At 57.5% G+C, this 19243-nt stretch overlaps 2 protein-coding genes across 4 annotated transcripts; one reads left to right on the top strand and one right to left on the bottom strand.

The window, feature by feature from the left end:
• GPR153 (G protein-coupled receptor 153) lies at positions 1–13522 on the top strand. Of its 3 annotated transcripts, none has more exons than XM_049875867.1 (6): positions 1–180; positions 5753–6220; positions 6631–7060; positions 11359–11551; positions 12118–12302; positions 12779–13522. In XM_049875867.1, the coding sequence occupies exons 2-6, from the start codon at positions 5865–5867 to the stop codon at positions 13421–13423; spliced, it is 1809 nt and encodes a 602-aa protein (XP_049731824.1). In that variant the 5' UTR covers positions 1–180; positions 5753–5864; the 3' UTR covers positions 13424–13522. The 3 variants fall into 3 exon arrangements, with proteins under 3 accessions (XP_049731824.1, XP_049731825.1, XP_049731826.1); XM_049875868.1 differs by having other exon boundaries at positions 12711–13205; XM_049875869.1 differs by lacking the exon at positions 1–180 and having other exon boundaries at positions 5829–6220; positions 6866–7060.
• Positions 13523–16194: 2672 nt separating this feature from the next.
• HES3 (hes family bHLH transcription factor 3) lies at positions 16195–18068 on the bottom strand. The gene is made up of 5 exons (XM_049875501.1): positions 17988–18068; positions 17811–17892; positions 17071–17449; positions 16696–16864; positions 16195–16578 (listed from the first exon to the last, which is right to left on the bottom strand). The coding sequence occupies exons 1-5, from the start codon at positions 18066–18068 to the stop codon at positions 16195–16197; spliced, it is 1095 nt and encodes a 364-aa protein (XP_049731458.1).
• Positions 18069–19243: the final 1175 nt, after the last annotated feature.

The raw sequence follows: 19243 nt of genomic DNA, 5'->3' as shown, positions 1-19243 counted from the left end.
GGCCGAGGGCGAGCCCAGCCACTGCCGGCCACTGGGGCTGCCGCGAGCAACGATGCCCCGGCCCACGGGCCGCTCGGCCGCCGGCCTCCTTCCCGGACACCGGCGGCCAGCGCTTGGCCCAGGGGCGCGGGCGCCGGAGGCAAGAGCCGCGCGCAGGAGCCCCGGGCGCCGAACTGCAGGGTGAGCGGCGCCGCCCTGCCCGGGCAGCGGCGGGAGGGCCGGGCGGAATGGGGCTGTCCGAGGGCGCGCGGGCCCCGCCTGGGGCTGCAAAAGTCTCCAACTTGGAGACCTTAGGGCTAACTTCCTCGGGGTCGGCCTTCCCTCTGTCCCTCCCGCCTCCTGGCCTGGCAGCGCATCCCCAGAGGAGCGGGGTGGCAGACTGGGGTTCCGGCCTGCCACTGCCCAGCGCAAGCGGGGGGCGCCGGGGACGCGGTCCGCCAGCGTCCTCTCCCCGGGCCGTCGTCTGGACGCGCCCCCGGTGCTGAACAGGACCGGGGGGGGTGCCCCTTAGGGACCGCGGCTGGCAGCGCGGGTTCGGGGCGGAGATAGGGGCTGGGGCCGGGACCCGGGGAAGTGGGGGCGGTCGTGGCGGCGGGGGGCGTGCCAGCGAGGCGGGGGCTCCGCGCTGATCCCGCCCAGGCCCTCGCTGGCAGCCGCCGGGCGGACTGCAACCTCGGGGCGCTGGCAGGCGCAGGCATAACGGGCACAGCCCGAGCCCGGAGAATCCTTTCAAGTTCTGGGTTCTCTTTGTTGCGCAATCGAGCCCTGGGGCCGCGCGACCTCATTGGCCCGGGGACGTGACGTCACGCCCGGGCCCCGCCCACAGGCCCTGCTGGGCCGGGGGAGTCTTCACCGCGGGTGGGTCCTAGGCCCGCCACACTTTGCGTCTGCCCTGCGGAGTGCGGCTGTGCAGGAGGGCGCCGGTTCCAGACGGGGAGGCGGGAAGCCCCAATTCAAATACTGCGGGGAATCTTTGATATGATGCAAGAGAAACTTCCCAGCAGGGGACACCCTGGATGCCGACGCTGAGCTGGAGGTCTGGCTGAGAGTGGACACTGCACCCTGTGTGGGTCAGTGGGTCCGTGGCCACTAGCTTAGAGACAGGTGACGCTCTGATCCCATGCAGCCAGGCCCCTCTCACTCTGCAGTTGGAGATCTGGTATCCACCCCACAACCTGAGTGACTCCTCCGCCATCTCAGGACCACTGGGTTCAGTCCTAGACCCAGACCCTGTCCAGCCACTCTGGGCTGCTCTGGGCAAATCACTTGCTAGAGCCTCAGTGTTCCCATCTACAATGTGGGGACAGCAGGATTTACCGTGCAGGCTACAAGGGTCAGACTCAAAGCCTCTTGCAGCAAGGCACTGTAGGCTAGACGGGCAGAAGAACTGCCCATGGCGCCTTCCTCACCACTCTCCACAAGCAATGAGCAGGTGGGCATGTGGGGCCACAGGGGTCAGACAGTGGACCTGCTGAGGAGTCTGAGGAAGGCCTCCCAGTCTGACAGCCAAGGCAGGTAGAAATAAATGCCCAGCCCCCTAGGCACCCATTGAGCAGGGGCTCCTGTTTGATAACTTAGAGAACACTTAATAGCTGCAGTCTGTTCTGTATAGCCTCTGGCCCACAGCGGTGACCCACGCCCCACACACTCGGAATGCCTGGGAGCCGCCAGGCACCCCAGAGGCTGGAGGCTCCCCATGGCCTTGTCTCCCCTGAGCTGGTCACAATGAACAGGTTTGAGGCTCACCCACAGCCTCCAAGCTCACTGTCTTGGCGCTTAGAGACCGCACAGCTCAGTGAGCTGGTTGTGGGGGGAGTTGCAGATTGAGGACAGACATGGTGTGCATTTAACGAGCACTCGCTCTGTGCCAGGCTCTGTCCTAAGCACTTTGCCTGGAGTAGCTCATTCGATCCCTACAACCTACATGGTAGGTACTATTACCTCCAGTTTACAGATGAGAAAACTGACGCACAGAGGGGTAGCCTGCAGCCCCTACACCATATGCCCTGTTATGCCTCAGTCAGGGAGGTCTGCTGGTCACAGGAATGGCTGGTGGAGGGTCAAACAGGGCAGTCCCATCTCCTACCTGTGTCTGGGTGGGGGGAAGGGGCCTCCTCTGGCAAGCAGAAACCTAATAAATACTTGGAGGAAGTTTCCCTGGCCGCAAAAGTCTTCTGCCCCCCTCAGAAGGGTTGCCAATGTGGTCCAGACTGGACTCCTCCCTCCTGGGCCAGGGGTCTGGGGCAGGCGGTGGGGGGGGTGGCCCGTAAAGATGAATGAGACACATCCCTCGGGGATCCCTCGGTGTCCAGAGGAAGTGAGGCCACAGACAGACCAGCTTGGGGTGCCTGTGGCTGAGCAGAACAGCTTTGGTTTTCCCTGTCCTGAACATGGGGATCTTGGATAAGACAGCAGTGGGGTCCCTGGGGGTCATGTAGCTGTGTCCAGTGCAGGAGGTGCCCATAGTGTTGGGGCAGGAGAGAGGAAGTAAATGAGAGTAGACAGGCTCCTGGGGGAGAAAAGCCAGGCCTAGAGTTAGCGGTTGCCGCTTGCTCCAGAATGTGGCCAAGAGGGCCTGTCCAGGGGACTTTGAGCCAGAGGGACAGGCTAGGGCTCTACCCAGGAAGGTGACTGAGGGCTTGGAGGCTGGGAGGAGGGAAGGAGGGACTCACTGCCCAGTTCCCTGGCAGGATGGGGCTTCCTGCCTCTCTCCCTGCCTCCCACCCAGCATCCTATGTCCCTGGTTCAGTTCAAAGCCTGTAGGCAGTTCCTCCCCAGGGTCAGTGTCTGGTCTCTGGGTTGTTTCCAGACTCATGCTGCCTAAGCCATCTAGGATATAATACTGACCACTGCCCCTGGGCACCTTCTGCCTTCAAGACCCGGACCCAGGGCATGATTTTTTTTTTTTAATTGTAAAAAAAACACACACAGTACAACATTTGCCAATTTCACATTTTTCACATGTATAATTTAGTGACATCAATTACATCAACCATGTTGTATAAGCATCTTCGATAGCCATTGCCAAATTCCCATCACCATAAACAGAAACTCACTGCTTCCTAAACAGTGACTCCCCCTTTTTCCCTTCCCTCCTGCCCCTGGTAACCACTATGAAACTCTGATCTCTATACATTTGCCTGTTCTAGCTATTTCATATAAGTGGGCTCAGACAATATTTGTCCTTTTGTGATCGACTTCACTTAGCATAATGTTTTCAGGGTTCATCCATGTCATAGCATGTATCAGGACTTCATTTCTCTTTATGGCTGAATAATATTCCATTGTATAGATATACAGTCATGCACCGTATAACGTCCGTACGGGAAGCGTCCGACCACATGTTTGTCTGTGGTTCCATAATGTTATAATAGAGTTCAGAACTCCCAATCAGAGAAGCGGAAAGAGTAGATGTAACTTGACATAGCAAATGCAGCAGCTTCCCACACACGACACTTGTTATCTCATGTCTCTTGTATATAAAGCAATAGTGCTGCCAGACGTATAATGGTACAGTATATATATAACCTATAACACATATGTCTTGATAGTCATAATAAACGCCTATGTTACTGGCTTATGTATGTACTGTACTTTCTATCATTATTTTAATGTGAACGTTCCCTACTTAAAAATAAAAAGTGCACCGTGTAATAGCATATCCTTCGACTCCTAGGCAGGAGCATCCAATCTTGTGTATTGTGCATCTCTTGAGTGTTGTAACATTATCTCTCTGTTTAATTTGCTTTTGAAAATATTATTGTGAAGTGCATCATGGCTCCCAAACGTAGCAAAACCAGTGTTAGTGATAGAGCAGCAAGAGGCGAAGGAGAAGTATCAATTTGGAAGTGAAACAAAAGGTATACCATAATAGAAAATCCTGACAGAACAGGAGAACAGTGAGGTGCAGACCTCAAATTCTTGTAAAAACACCAGACTTAATGGTCTGACTGAGACTAGAAACACCCCGGAGGTCATGGTCCCCAGACCTTCTGCTAGTCCAAGACTGGAACCATTCCCAAAGCCAACTCTTCAGACAAGGATTGGACTGGACTATAAGACAGAAAATGATACTGGTGAGGAGTGAGCTTCTTGGCTCAAGTAGACACATGAGCCTATGTGGGCAGCTCCTGTCTGGAGGGGAGATGAGAAGGCAGAGGGGGACAGGAGCTGGCTGAACAGACACGGGGAATAGAGAGTGGAGAGAAGGAGTGTGCTGTCTCATTAGGGGGAGAACAGCTAGGAGTACATAGCAAGGTGTATGTAAGTTTTTGTATGAGAGGCTGACTTGATTTGTAAACTTACACTTAAAACACAATTAAAAAAAAAAAAGGTATCCCATATAGCTTTGCTAAGTATAATGTAGTGTTCACGCAGGGTCCAAATCATAGAACATCCTATTTCATAGAACATATCGTGAATGTTAAGCAACACATGACTGTACCACAGTTTGTTTATCCATTCATCTGTCAATGGATTTTTATTTCCACCTTTTGGCTATGGTGAATAATGCTGCAATGAACACTGGTATACAAATATCTGTATGAGTCCCTGCTTTCAAGTCTCTTGAGTATATACCCAGAAGTGGGGTTGATGGTCATAAGGTAGATCTATGTTTAATTTTTTGAGGAACCGCCACTGTTTTCCGCAGTGGCTGTGCCATTTTGCATTCCTCAGGGCACAATACTGACCGCTACCCCATAGCACCCACTATGCGTGAGCCCTAGGCTCAAGGCTTTAGGATCGTGCTGTCTGTCCACTCCAGCCTCCCCGTGTAGGAAGCATCACAGTCCTTGGCTCCGAGAGGGATACTTATGTGCAGAACCTTGCCCAAGACACACAGCTCGTGTGCTGGGGTGGAATTCAAACCCAGCCTGTGGTGGTACCAGGGGCTACCTGGAGCACCTGACTGTGGAAGGCCAGCTGGAGCTGGCCAGACAAGGTGTGCCATTTCCTCCCCAGAGGTGGCATGCAAGTGGTGACCAGACCCTTCCTCCCCTCACAGGACAGGCGGAAAGGAGAGGAAAGGAAGGCTTGGGAGACTTCTTCCTCCAGGGTGCTGGTCAAAGGAAGTTGGACAAATTAACGCCAGAGACTTCAAGAAATTGAGTAGGGTAGCCCCTGTGGGTTGTGCAAGCATTCCAGAATGTTTGATTGAAAGAGGGCTTACTCTTGGGCAGGGCCAGGCACAGATGGGGCAAGAGCACCTGGCTGGTTCCCAGAGGATGCAGATGGCCTGGGAGGAAGCCTGCACTCCAAGCCTTGACCAGCAGTGGGCGCAAGTGAGGGAACATGCACTTCCGGGCACCCCTGTATACAGGCCAAGGTCCCTGGGTGGCAGAAATAGTTCGCACTTCACTACTAACCAAAAGGTTGGCAGTTTGAACCCACTCAGGGGCACCCTGGAATAAAGGCCTGATGATCTCCTTTGTTAAGATTACAGCCAAGGAAACCCGATGGAACTCAGTTCCACTATGTAACACATGAGTTGCCATGAGTTGGAATCGACTTGATGGCAAAGGGTTTGGGTTTTGATTTTTGGAATACAGGGATATGAGCAGGAGACCCCCACCGCCCCCCACCCCCACCCCCGGGAGGAGAGGAGAGCAGAGCAGCCTGGCCTGAGCCAGAACCAGACAGGAAATGGTGCTTAGGGTGACCTTCCCCAACTCCCACCCCCGAGGGGCTCCAGAGCTTCAATGCTTTGGCCAGAGGGAGGGTTGCTGAGCATTTACCCGCCTCCCCCTGGCAGATGTTCATGGTCCCTGGTGCGCCAAAACTGCTGTGCAGAAGGGCTGCTGCTCTGAGCCAAGGCAGCCAGAGGAGGATGCCCCAGCCACCTGGCCGCCCACCTCATCTGCATCATGAGTGAGGAGCGGCGGCTGCCTGGCAGCGCAGTGGGCTGGCTGGCATGCGGCGGCCTCTCCCTGCTGGCCAATGCCTGGGGCATCCTCAGCGTTGGGGCCAAGCAGAAGAAGTGGAAGCCGCTGGAGTTCCTGCTGTGCACACTGGCGGCCACCCACATGCTCAACGTGGCCGTGCCCATCGCCACCTACGCTGTGGTGCAGCTGCGGCGGCAGCGCCCCGACTACGAGTGGAACGAGGGCCTCTGCAAAGTCTTCGTCTCTACCTTCTACACCCTCACCCTGGCCACTTGCTTCTCTGTCACCTCCCTCTCCTATCACCGCATGTGGATGGTCCGCTGGCCCGTCAACTACCGGTGAGCCCGGGGAACCCATGTGGACTGGTACACCCACTCCAAAGTCCAGCATGGGTGTTCCTAAAGAGGGGACATATGGGCATGAGCACGAAGGTGTAGCTGCTCTACTGTGTGCACACATGTCCTCGGTGTGGGACCGGGTTGCCCAGGGCAGGGAGGAGGCTCACAAGGAGCTGCTCTGGGCTACAAGAGCGTACACGTGTAGGCATACATGTGGGTATGCCCGTGTCCACTGCAGACATGCTTGGTGAGGGGACAGGAGACGATGTACACTAGTAGACCCTGTGCAGGGGTCAGGGGCCCCACCATGGTGGTTTGCAATGACTGTGGTGTCCTGGGGCCCAGGGACAGTTGGGGTCTCTGGGAAGACCCTGTGAGTGATGCTGGCTCCCTCCATCCCCCCATGGCAGGCTGAGCAATGCCAAGAAGCAGGCGGTACACACGGTCATGGGCATCTGGATGGTGTCCTTCATCCTGTCGGCCCTGCCTGCCGTCGGCTGGCATGATACAAGCGAGCGCTTCTACGCCCACGGCTGCCGCTTCATCGTGGCTGAGATTGGCCTGGGCTTTGGCGTCTGCTTCCTGTTGTTGGTGGGCGGCAGCGTGGCCATGGGCGTGGTCTGTACTGCTATCGCCCTCTTCCAGACACTGACTGTGCAGGTGGGGCGCCAGGCCGACCGCCGAACATTCACTGTGCCCACCATTGTGGTAGAGGACGCCCAAGGCAAGCGCCGCTCCTCCATTGACGGCTCCGAGCCCGCCAAGACCTCACTGCAGATCACGGGCCTCGTGGCCACCATCGTCGTCATCTACGACTGCCTCATGGGCTTCCCTGTGCTGGTGCGTGAGTGTTTTGGGTGGGGGCACTTGTGGAGGATATGGGCTCCGGGGCAGCACTTGTTGGATCTCTGACCAGCCCTATCCTTTGAAGTGGACACTAGCATCCTTCCCATTTTACAGAATTAGAAACTGAGGTTCAGAGAGGCAAAGTAACCCACCTAAAATCAGGGTAGCCATGAAGGGAATTGAACCCACAATACAGATCCTGTAGAGCCAGGATCTTTCTGTAGCACTTCAGGGAAATTTCCTCCCTTCACCTGGGGCCCATTCAGTGAAGAGGGTATGGAAGGTAGGATGACATGTCCACAGAGTTTTCCTGGTGGGTCCAGGTGCCAGGATCGACAGAGTAGGGGTGTCTTAGTTATCTAGAGCTGCTGTTACACAAATAACACAAGTGGGTGGCTTTAAAGAACAAAACTATTTTCTAGAAGTTCTGGAGGTTAAAAGTCCAAATCAGGGTCTCAGCTTTGTCAACTCCTTTCTTGTAGGTTGTTGTTTTCATTAGGTGCCGGTGAGTCAGTTCTGACTCCTAGCAACTCTATGTACAAAAGAAGGAAACACCACCCGCTCCTGCCCCATCCTCACAGTCATTGCTATGCTTGAGCCCGTTGTTGCAGACACTGTGTCAATCCATTTCATTGAGGGTCTTCCTCTTTTTCGCTGTCTACGTTACCAAGTTTGATGTCCTTCGCCAGGGCCTGATCCCTCCTGATAACATGTCCAAAGTACATGAGACAAAGTCTTGCCATCCTCACTTCTAAGGAGCATTCTGTCTGTACTTCCAAGACAGATTTGTTTGTTCTTCTGGCAGTTCATAGTATATTCAGTATTCTTTGCCAACACCATAATTCTAAGGCATCAGTTCTTCTTTGGTCTTCCGTATTCACTGGCCAGCTTTCGCGTGCATATGAGGTGACTGAAAATACCATGCCTTGGGTCAGTCACACCTAAGTCCTTAAAATGACATCTCTGCTTTTTAGCACTTCAAAGAGGTCCATAGACCCAAGCATTCCTTGGTTCCTTGGCAGTCCTCACATGGCATCTGTCTTCTCTTGTATGTGCTCATCCCTGTGTCTAATCTGCTCTTTTTATAACTCAAAAGTGGTTAGGTTTAGGACCCACCGTACTCTGGTATGACCTCATTAATATAACTTTAGATTGCATTATGGAAGATAATTATGTTATGTTATGTTACATCCACAGGTATAGGGGTTAGGATTCCAACACATACTTTGGGGGAACACAATCCATAATGGGGGGCTTTGGTGAAGTGGGGATGGGGGAACCTGGAGCAGGAGGCAGGACAAGGCCACAGCAGGCCTTGAGTGACTGCTAAGTAATTGGATTTGATTCTAAGGGCTGAGAAAGGTCAAGGTAAGGGCTGGTCTGATGCAGGCCCTGCTGACAAGGGTCCAAGGCCGAAGGGGCTGCCTTGAGGCTCCTCTCTGTGGAGCTGGGGCCAGGCCTGGCCCAAGAATGAAAGTCTAGGCTCAAGGGCCTTCCTGTGCTAAGGTGCACCAACCCCTCCCATCCTCGGGCTTTGGCCCAGCCCCCCGCCCAAGGATCTGGAGTGGGGTGGGCGGCGGGGTGGGGAATCTAGGGGCAAGGACCAGCCTGAGAGGCTTTAAGTAGTTGAGCAGGGCTGCATCCTTGGAGTCATTCCAGGATACCAGCTCCAGAGAGGGGGTTGGCAGGTAGCAGCCTCAGAGCCAGGGGTGCACACGGGCTGCTGCGTGACGCATACCCCCACTGACCTGCTGCCGGTTTACCCCCAGGCTGCAGGGCCTCATGTGTACAGTAGGATGGCATCCCCAACCATGCCAGCTGTGACGAAGGAGTATAGGTGAAAGTGTCCTGCGGCAGCCGGAGGCAGCAGCTGGGACAAGGAGCAGGAGAAGGTTCCCACCCCAGCTCTCCTCAGGGCAGGGGAGAGGGTACCATTAATGGGTCCATTCCATGTTACAGGCATGTTACAACTACTGTCTGGAATGCTTACCTTACCCTTTCTCTCTAAATACATATATATGTTGTTAACTGACGTTGAGCTGGCCCCCGATGCCTGGTGCCACATGCAGAACAGAACACTGCCCGGTCCTGCACCATCTTCATGATGGGTTGCAGATCAGACTGTTGTGACCCGTAGGGTTTTCACTGACTGATTTTCAGAAGTAGATCGCCAGGCCTTTCTTCCTAGTTCATTTTAGTTTGGAAGCGCCACTGAAACCTGTCAGCATCATAGCAACATGCAAGCTTCCACTGACAGACCAGTGGTGGCTGTGTGTGAGATGCGCTGACCAGGAATTGAAACGGGGTCTCCTGTGTTGAAGATGAGAATTCTACCTTTATAGTGCAGGATATTCTTAGCCCATTTTACTGATGAGCCATCAAGCCAGCCCCTGAGAGGTTTAGCAGCTTTCCGAAGGTGACACAGTTGCAAATGGCAAAACCAGCACCTTGTCTGCACCATGTTCCTGGGGCTGTTGTCACAAAGTATCATGAACTGGATGGCTTAAAATGGCAGAAATTTATTCTCACAGCTCAGGAGGCCAGAAGTCCAAAATCAAGGCCATGCTTCTTCTGAAGGTTCTAGGCCAGGATCCTTCTTGCCTCTTCCAGCAGCTGGTAGTTTCCAGCATTCCTTGGCTTGTAGACACATCACTCCAATCTCTGCCTCGGTCGTCACATGGAGTTCTCCCTGTGTGTCTCTGTGTCCAGAGTTCCCTTTTCTCGTAAGGACACCTGTCATTGGATTAGGGCCAACCCTAATCCAGTATGACCTCATGTTAACTACATCTGCAAAGACCTTATTCCTAATCAAGATCACATTCACAGGTACCAGGAGTTTCCTGGGTGACACAACCTGACCCACAACATTCTGTTTAGGAAATAGTTAAATGTCACTCTTGGGAGGGGTAATGAAGGCTCTCTTGGGAGACGGGGGATGGGGGATCCCCAGGCCAGAGACCTAAAGGCGGTCTGGGGTCCAAGGCCTAGACCCCTGTGGGAGGCCACTGGCCATGGAGGAGCAGAAAGTTCCCTGAACTAGAAGGCTGGAGACTTTGGTAACAAAAAGGGGACAGAAACCCATGTCCCCACCTCTCTACAGCTGTCATGAAGGTAGGAGGGCCTGGAGAGGGAGGCAGAGCAAGGAGGAGCTGGCCTTGACCCCAAGGCATGGGGAAGGTCAAGAGGAAGTGAGGGAGGAGCGTTGTCTAGGTTTCCTAGAGGTGCTGTAACAGAAGCACAGAAACATATTATTATCTCACAGTTCAGAAGGCTGCAAGTCCGAATTCAGGGCAGGGCACTAAGGGAGGTCCTCTCTCTGTCCCCTCTAGGGGAAGTCCTTGTTTACTTGCCTCAGCTTCTCTAGCCCTGGAGTTCCTCCGTCCCTTGGCAATCTCTGCGTGTTATCTATCTTCCCCTATTTGTGCTGTTTGTCTCTGTGTCTGTGTTGTTGTCCTTGTCCTGTGCAGTCAAGTCAATCTGACTCAGTGACTCACATGCTGCTCCTTAATGTCACTCAGCAGTGATTAGGTTTAGGACACACCTACACTGGTATGGCCTCATTAACATAACAAAAAGAGTACTTGGATGGCGCAGTTAAGCACTACCTGTTGCCATAGAGTGACAGCAACCCTCTAGGACAGAGTAGAACTGCCCCATAGAGTTTCCAAGGAGCACCTGGTGGATTCAAACTGCTGACCTTTCGGTTAGCAGCCATAGTTCTTAACCACTATGCCACCAGGGTTTCCTACTAGCCAAAAAGTTGTCGGTTCAAGCCCACCTAGACGCACCTCAGAAGATAGGCCTGGCGAAATGCTTCCGAAAGGTTCCGGCCTTGAAAAGCCTATGGAGCAGCTTTACTCTGCACACACAGGGTCTCCATGAGTCAGGATCAACTCAAATGCAACTAAAAACAACAAAGGAAACCCTATGTCCAAACAGGATTACCTCCACAGGTATAGGTGTTAGGATTCCAGTGCATATTTTGGGGGGACACAATTCAATCTCTAACAGGTACCAAGTGCTGCCCAGTACACTGTGAAGGGCTGTGCATATGGGGGTTACAACTATTGATCTGGGTAGTGAGCAGCTTTTGGTGGGTGGGGCCTCCTACCTTCCACAATGCTCTTTCCTCCCTTGACCTCTGAGCCCCATTCATCTCAGTCTCTTCCCCCCTAGTAGGGAGTTGTTGGGTTTGCCATGCAGATGGGGACACTGAGGCTGGGAGGGGAACTATATGATGGGTAGGGAGCCCAGGCTAGGGTCCTGCAGTGCCAGGCTGTATCCTTGCGCAGGTGGTGAGCTTCAGCAGCCTGAGGGCAGATGCTGCGGCGCCCTGGATGGTTCTGTGTGTGCTGTGGTGCTCAGTGACTCAGGCCCTGCTGCTGCCTGTCTTCCTCTGGGCCTGTGACCGCTACCGCGCTGACGTCAAGGCCGTCTGGGAGAAGTGCATGGCCCTCATGGCCAACGACGAGGACTCAGACGATGGTGAGGCTTGCCTGCATGGCCCTGGAGGATGGCATCTGGGCAGGGTCTCGGGGTCAGTAGGAACACAGCTGTCAGGTCACCATATGGCCCATAGGTCACCCCTGTACCTGAGCTCCTAAGGGAACTAAGTGTGGGGCTGAATAATCCACACATAATTCACTAATCTCTTCACGGGGCACCCCCTGTACGACTTGGTTGTCCCAGGGTCCCCAGGTGAACTGGCCCAGGGCTCCTGTAGACGCTGGTCCTGTCTACTGACAGCAATATCAGTATTACCCTAGGCTGAGCCCTTGCCCATGCCAGGTACTGTAGCTCCTTGTGTATTTAGTGCCCCCAGCAGTTGCTGGGGTAAACTCGGGCCCCACCTCATATTCTAGATGAGACTGGCTCAGTGTGTGACCTGCCCAGTCTCACAGCTAAAGGGTGGTGGAGCTGGGATTTAAAGCCAGGATTCAACCCTTCCTCTTTTCACTAGCCAGCCCCCTTCCCTGGGGGGTGGGGTCCTGGAACTTGCTTCCAGATGCCCTGATTTTTCCATGACCCTGAGCCTCTGCCCTGCCCTGCAGAGACCAGCCTGGAGGGTGGCGTCCCCCCAGACCTGGTGTTGGAGCGCTCCCTCGACTACGGCTACAGGGGTGAGTTTGTGGCACTGGACAGGATGGCCAAGTATGAGCTCTCTGCACTGGAGGGGGGCCTGCCCCAGCTCTACCCGCTGCGGCCCCTGCAGGAAGACAAGATGCAGTACCTAAAGGTAAGGATAGGGCAGGCCAGGGACACCATGTATGTGGGGGTGGGGTATCCTGATCCCCTCAAGGCCTTTTTTTCTGACCTCATTTCATGCCCCAGGCAGCTCCAGGAGGTGGCTTTCACCCTCTGGAAATGGGTAGTAACTGGCCCATGGTGACAGCCTCTGTTGGTGGGCTGAGGTCAGACACCCCAGCCTCTGCCCCTGTCTCCTGTTCCTCGGTGCCCTGGAAGGGCAGTCCTCTGCCGCCTATGTTATTTCCTTGGGGCTCAGCACCCCCTTCAGGGGGCCCTCTCCCTAAGCAGCCCAAGCCACTGACAGCAAAACCGAGCCTTGGGGAGAGCTGCTACTTGCTCCATATCTCGAGCTCTGAACCAGGTTGCCAGGGCTTAACAGCTGGCCCCTGCCCCACAGGCCGCCAATTTCCCAGAAGGGCAGCTGGAGGCCCTCCTGTTTGCAGCTGAGGCCCCGGATCTCCACAGGTCCCACCCACGCGGCGCTTCTCCCACGACGACGCGGACATGTGGGCGTCAATGCCGCTGCCCGCCCTCCTGCCCCGCTGGGGGTCCGGCGAGGACCTGGCCGCCCTGGCGCACCTCGTGCTGCCGGCACGCCGTTGCAGCAGCCTGCTGGCCTTCGCCGAGGACGCGCCCTCATTCTGCCAGCGCCGCCGCTCAGCCGAGAGGCTTCTGTCGCTGCGGCCCCTGGACGGCGGCCCGCGCCACACCGCCGACTCGGCCCCTGGGAGCCCGGGCAGCCCGCGCCGCCGCCCCGGGCCGGGTGCCCGCTCCGCCTCCGCCTCGCTGCTGCCCGACGCCTTCGCCCTAACGGCCTTCGAGCGCGAGCCGCAGGCCCTCCGCCGCCTACCGGCGCCCCCAGGGCCGGGTCCGCCCATGGTTCCCGCCGCGCCCGACGTGCCTCCTGGCGGCGGCGCTCTGCTGAGCCCCAGGACGCGCCCGCCCGCGCACTTCGGACCTTTGCACTCTGGCCTGAGCGCGTCGTGGGGGGAGCCCAACGGCCTACGCGCGGCGGGCGGCGGCGGCAGCACCAGCAGCTTCCTGAGCTCGCCCTCCGAGTCCTCAGGCTACGTCACGCTGCACTCAGACTCGCTTGGCTCGGCGTCCTAGGGCCCGATGGCCCCCGACCCCATGAAGCCGAGCAAGCCGGGCCGCCAGCGGGGCCCAAGACCAAAGATCCCACCTTGGTCCCGCCTCAGGCTCGGGACGGCCGGCTTTAAGCCCGCCCACCCTGCCCAGCTCTGTGCCACTCTCCGGGGAGGAGACGGCCTCGACGCCTCCTCGTCTGGCTCCTCCCTGCCGGCCCGGGAAGAGGGGGTTTGCCTGGAGGAGCAATGGCTACCTTGGAAGACAGGCTTGGCACCTCCTGTGCGGATCTGAACCTGGGAAAGGCGGGGCTCTGCATGCCCAGCTGCGCCCACCCAGCCCTGGGGCAGCTAGATGGGGGTGGGCTGTGCCGGCTTTCCTCTCTGCGCTGTAATTGTCACTCCGGGGGTGGGTGAGAGGGTTTCTAAGCACAGGGGTCTTCAGAGCCCAAACCAGGTCTCTGAGCAGGTATCCCTGCCTCAGAGCTGTTCTGCCTCCGTTTCCCCATCCGTGATGAGCAGGTGATCCTTGTTAACTCTCAGGGCTGTTTGGAGAAGTCTCCTGGTCCTTGTGCCCCGGCCACTGAGGGGACTGGGGTGTGGCTCCCCGGCTGAGGCCTCCCAATCTCGGTGCCCCCAACGCCCTTGGGAGCTAACACCCCACTCCAGTTAAGCACAACACTGTTGCACATCACCGTTGGCACCATGGCCACCTTGATCATCATTAGTGTCCCCTCCCTCATCACATGCCGTCGTTGCGTGTCCCCACCTGTCACCCACCTCTGTGACTCCCCCCATGAAGGCTGTGGGCACATGAGTGGAAAGGCCCAAAGCAAAGGGGGAGTGAGGCTCCCTTAACTCAGTGTCCATCCCCAGCCTCATCCCCAACCTGTGCAAGTGAGAGTCCGTGCCCACCCTGGGGCAGGGCTTTTCTCTGCTGTCCCTCCTGGGCAGCCCCTGGCCCTTTGCAGGCCTGGGCTTTGACCTGGGGCCTGAGGAGAGGCCTGCTGGTTTTTCATGAAGACCCTACACTCAGGCTGAGAGGCCCAGAAGCAGTTGTGATCTGGAGGCAGAGGCACAGGGCTTCTGCAGAGGCTGCCTCTTCCTGGCCCCTTCTCCATGCAACAGCTCTTAAACCTGATGACCTGGAGTGAGTTCCCAGGCCAGCACAGAGCCAGCCTGCGCCCTGTTCCTCGTGCTCCACAAACCTGGCATTGCAGTACTGCCTCTGCCTCACAGGTGGCCAAGCCTGTCTCCTCACCCTCCAGACAAGGTCCCAGCCCAGGAGGAGGCTACTGGGCATGGGTCGGTGGGACTGCCTGCCTCTGTCTGGCCTCTGAGTCCCCTCCAGTCCCTGGATGTGGGGTAACCAGGAGAGGAGCTGACCACAGGTGAGCCTGGCTATGGGAAGGGCTGCCTCTGGCCAATGCTGCTGTGCCTTCAAGGACCAACATTTCATGTGGGGGCAGGGCCCACGGCTAGCCATGGTCCCCCCCTCAGGCTGGCTCATTTGTCACCTTGGGTTTTCATTCTGTGTATGTCATATCCAATGGCAATACTTGCAGAGGGATGCAGTCCCCAAAATCCCTCCAGTCTTGATTTTTACAAAAAAAGGGGGCACCCTAAATGAAAGACCCTGAGGTCTGGGGCTCCCCACTCCACTTTGTCCAGTCTCCAGGCCTGTTGGCTATGTTTATAAAAAGCTTGACCCTGGGCACTGGGGAGGGAGTTTTGTCAGTACCACGGCGCTGCACCCCAGAGCCAGGGATCCATTTGTAGCTTTTCACAACTAAGCATCTTTCTTCTGTACCCACCAAACTAAACCCACTGCCATCCTGTCGATTCGGACTCACAGCAATTCTATACAGGTACTCTTCTGTACAGGACCCAATAAAAACTCCCTTATGATTTGCACTCAGCATCCCAGGCTGGTTTCATGGAAACATTCTTCTAAAACCTAACAGCACCACTGGCCAACTGCCCTCAAAATCTCTCTCCCTCTGGGACCTGAAATTCCTCTAATAGTGCTTTATTCTTTGCGGTCTGACTTGTCCCCTTTCTCAGGCAAGTGCTCCAACCCTGCCCAGCGATTGAGATGTGTCTGGAGTAGCCACAGAATGGAAGGGTGGGATGGGCACCAAGGCCCTACCAGCGCGAAGAAGGGCCCTATTAGCACAGGTGAGAGCCCCTGCCCCTGGGATGGCTTCAGGGGCCACTAGCCCAAGTGAGGATAATGCAGAAGGCTGATTCGGGCAGGGCGGTTGTTAGGGCTTGGGGAGCCAGGGATCCGTTGTGCCGGAGACCTACCCGCCGCCCTCCTCTGTTGGAATTTGGAAGCCGCGCCCTTGGGTCCACAGTGCAAAGCCGCCACCTGGTGGCTAGCAGAAGGATGCATCCCAGCTGTCCCTGCCTGGCGCAGCCAGAAGCCTAGGTCAGCGTGACACCTACAGCCAGGAACCTCGCCCCTGCTCCGCGCTCCGGGGAGCCGCTGGGAGTGATAGGGGAGCCAGGCTTCCTGCAGTCGCACTAAAACGCGTTTAGTGCGCCTACAAGTCAGGGACTGCCCAAAAAAAGAAAATTTTCCTATAGGAAGTTGGTATTTGTGGTTCAAAAAGAAGCATGGATGTCGACACCGTGGGAGAAATTGGAACCTTCTTGGCACCTTTATACCCACTTTGGGTGGACGCATTCTTTATTCTGAATTACATCTCTCCAGGACTCGGCGCGGGACCCGGGCTACAGGTCTAGGCGAAGAAACACTGACATGGATGTTTCCGAGTACACCCATGACCTCATTTACGGACAAATAAACTGAGGTGCAGAGCGCTCCGGAGGCCCTCGAGAGTCCTGAGCTTCCAGGCTGGCCCCAGGAGTCCGGAGGCGGAGGCTTTGCGGGGCCAAGGCCGAGCTGTTCCGGGCCTGAATTGCGGGCCAGGGGTCTTTGCTGAGCGAGGGGCGGGGAAACCTCCCACGAGAGGCGCCCAGGTTCGCTCTTACACTCCTCAGGCTGGCGCGACCTAGGACAAGGCCCATCCCAGGGGCCGCGTGAGGAGGGATGTTTGGGGAACCGGGCGGGCCTACCCCGGGCGACGGGGCGACCAGGGCGGAGCATCTTAGGGGCGGGGCTAGAGCTTTGAGCCTGCTACAACGGAGGAAGGGCCAGCTCGTGGGTGGGGCTTCCTAGAGGGAGGGCTTGGAGAGCCGGTTCTCGCAGTGGGCCCGGCCGCGTGCGGAGGGGGTGGGAGTAGGTGGGAGTCGAGCGGGTTCCGGGGTGGGGGTGGGGTGGGGGTCTCTCGCCAGCGGGGCGGGGCCCGGCGTGCTTTGTGCCGGTGGGAACCGGGCGCCTGCGGCCGGCTGAATGGGCCGGGGCGGGGCAGCGATTCTCCTCGCTGCTAGGGGTCCGCTCTGCGCTGCTGCCGACCGCGACCTTCCCACTGCGGCGTGGCCGCGGGGCGGGGCCGAGCCCCTGGGAAACGGGCACAGCCCGGAACACCCCCTCCCAGCCCCACTAGAGGGTGGGAGGAGGAGGGAGTGGGTCCAGCCTGAGCACGTGGGGCTGGAGGGTGGGAGCCACGGTGCGCGCACAACAGTCCCTGCGCTCCCAGGCCCAGTGGAGCCCCGATCAATCCGAGGCCGTATGGTCTCCCCGCGCTCTGCCCGTCTGGACCTCACCAGGGCCGCCACACGCGCAGTCCCGGACCCGGGATCTCGGGGCGGCGACGCGACACTGGCTGAGACGCCGGTACGCCAGTGGACGGGCCAGGGGAGCCGCCGGGAAGGAGCAGCCGGGGTGGCGGGGACTGCGGGCCGCCGGTGGTCGGAGCCAGAGCGGCAGCCCAGACGGAGCGGGCGCAAGGGCCACGCAGCTCCGGCGCCCCGGGACAGGATCCAGGTCCTGCGCTGTCCATGGTGCTGCCGCCCGCCCGCTCGGGCACAAGGGGGCAGTGCAGGCCACCGCCCTCTTCACCACTCCGCAAGAGATGGCTCACGCCGGGCAGGCAGCCGCGGAAGCCCGAGGGGTACTCGGCGCCGCCGGGGGCCGGCCAGAGCCCTAGGCAAGGGGAGCGAAGGGGAGAAGTATAGACGGGAGGCGGAGAGGAGAGGTGTGGAGGGGAAAAGAAAGGGAGGGGAGAAGTGTGGAGAGAAAGGCGAGAGGAGGAGGGAGGGGAGGTGAGACCAACCGAACGCCTCCCTCGTGTTCCAGGCCTTCGCCCAGTCTGCCTTTTGCGTCTTCCCCTCTCCGCCCAGTGAACTGGAGTCCTCTCCTCACCCAGCTGTCCACCTGCCTCAGCTTTCCTCTCCACCCATTCCCTCTCTATCTGGGCTTGTCTTATCCGTGCCTCTAATCCCACAGGTGCCCCCCCGCCCAGCTTCTGGCGCCCCACCCCCTCCAGGTCTTGCCTCCTCTTCACCTTGCACGGAACTCTGCAGGCTTTTCATGTACTTGACGCTCAACTCCAGGATGTCCGCTTTCTCCAACTTGCGTTTCCGGATCTGCGGATCAGTGGGAAAGGCTTTTAGCTGGACGGCCCTGGAGAAATAAAGTTGGGGACCTTGAGTCACCCCCTCCACGCATCCCCCTTTCCCACCTGGTGTGAATAGTGTTTCTCCAGCAGAGACTTGAGCTGCTCCAGTGACACGTTGATGCGTGCGCGTCGCTTCTTCTCCATCAGCGGCTTGGAGATCTGTGGGCAAGCTGACCTGTTAGAGTGCAAGGCTGCTGCCCTCCCGCCCTCTGCCCCCGGACTGCCGGGCAGACTCCCCCCACCCTGCACGTTCTTTCGGACCCCAGACCTTTCGGAAGCTGCCGGTAGGGCTGCCCAGGGTCTCGGGCTCCTTGCTCATGCTGTCCACTCTGTGCTGGCTGGAGGTGCCGCAGTCTTTATAGGGGCCCCTCGTTTACATGTCAATGAGGCGCTCCAGACTTGAGGAACCCAGAGGGGGAGGGAGCAGGAAGAGGACGAACCTGGGAGGCTTCCTACCCCCTCCACTAGTCCTTTCCCCTTTGGCCTCACCTCAGGGACCCCTCATCTCTCCCAAGGGCCCCTTTTCCCCTTTCTCTGTCTTTCCTTTATTTCTCTAATCCCCAGCTGTTCCTGAGTCTGGGGTCTCCTCCCTTCTCCATCCCCCCTACACCGTGTTCCTTTTACTCCTGATAGAATCTGGGCCTCCCCACCCAGCCACCTTTCGGGGTGGCTGTGTGCCATGTTTCCAAGCAGCTGATTAGGGTTCCTCTACTGGTCTGTAGCAGGTCGCCCTAGGGGAAGTCGGTAGGCCAGGCCAGCCTGGGCTGTTCTAATTACTATGACTAAGCACGGATTTCTTACCTCTGGCCTGATGAAGATGCTGAGGCAGGAGGCACAGCCAGCTAGGCCTTTCTGTGTGCTTCACGCTCTGGCCGTGTCTGCGATGCTGCATTAGTCGCCCTAATGTTGGGACAATGCAGCGATTTTCTGCCTGTGGCCACTCAAAGCCGGGCACAGGCGGTACCCGCGGGGGCCAAAAAGCGACATGTGTCCCATTAAAGCGTGCAGCCCGCCCGTGGGGCCACAGCTGGCCTCCTCCTTGCTTGGGGCCTAGGGCCTTGGAAGCTCCTGTACCAGACTGCAGCGTGGTGCCCTCAGCTATGGAACCCAGCTCAAGACTCTTGCAGATGGGGGCAATGCAGGGCAGTTGCAGCGTCGTGGTGAATCAGAATGGCCTGGCCCCCAAACCCACTCCTAGCCCTAGGTAGCAAGGCTAGACAACTTGGGCTCCAAGGAAGACCTTCCCCCTGGAAAGCCCTGGAGGTCCACTCCTGTGGGCCTTTTATCTGCCTTAGGAGCAGGAGGGGGAGGGGGCGCCC

Source organism: Elephas maximus, chromosome 3, assembly GCF_024166365.1.
Source record: "Elephas maximus indicus isolate mEleMax1 chromosome 3, mEleMax1 primary haplotype, whole genome shotgun sequence".
NCBI classification, from domain to species: domain Eukaryota; kingdom Metazoa; phylum Chordata; class Mammalia; order Proboscidea; family Elephantidae; genus Elephas; species Elephas maximus.
This window is presented reverse-complemented; position numbering and strand designations above follow the sequence as displayed.

What these genes read in the sequence shown, in the direction of transcription:
- GPR153 (XM_049875867.1), top strand. Translation starts at nt 5,865, where the DNA reads ATGAGTGAGGAGCGGCGGCTGCCTGGCAGCGCAGTGGGCTGGCTGGCA. An exon ending in TCATGGGCTTCCCTGTGCTG is followed by an intron (nt 7,061 to 11,358) that starts GTGCGTGAGTGT and finishes ATCCTTGCGCAG; the next exon opens with GTGGTGAGCTTCAGCAGCCT. An exon ending in ACAAGATGCAGTACCTAAAG is followed by an intron (nt 12,303 to 12,778) that starts GTAAGGATAGGG and finishes GGATCTCCACAG; the next exon opens with GTCCCACCCACGCGGCGCTT.
- HES3 (XM_049875501.1), bottom strand. Translation starts at nt 18,068, where the DNA reads ATGGAGAAGAAGCGACGCGCACGCATCAACGTGTCACTGGAGCAGCTC. An exon ending in CCTGCAGAGTTCCGTGCAAG is followed by an intron (nt 17,450 to 17,810) that starts GTGAAGAGGAGG and finishes CCCCTTGCCTAG; the next exon opens with GGCTCTGGCCGGCCCCCGGC. An exon ending in CGCCGGGCCCCGCCCCGCTG is followed by an intron (nt 16,579 to 16,695) that starts GCGAGAGACCCC and finishes CCCTCCCTCTAG; the next exon opens with GAAGCCCCACCCACGAGCTG.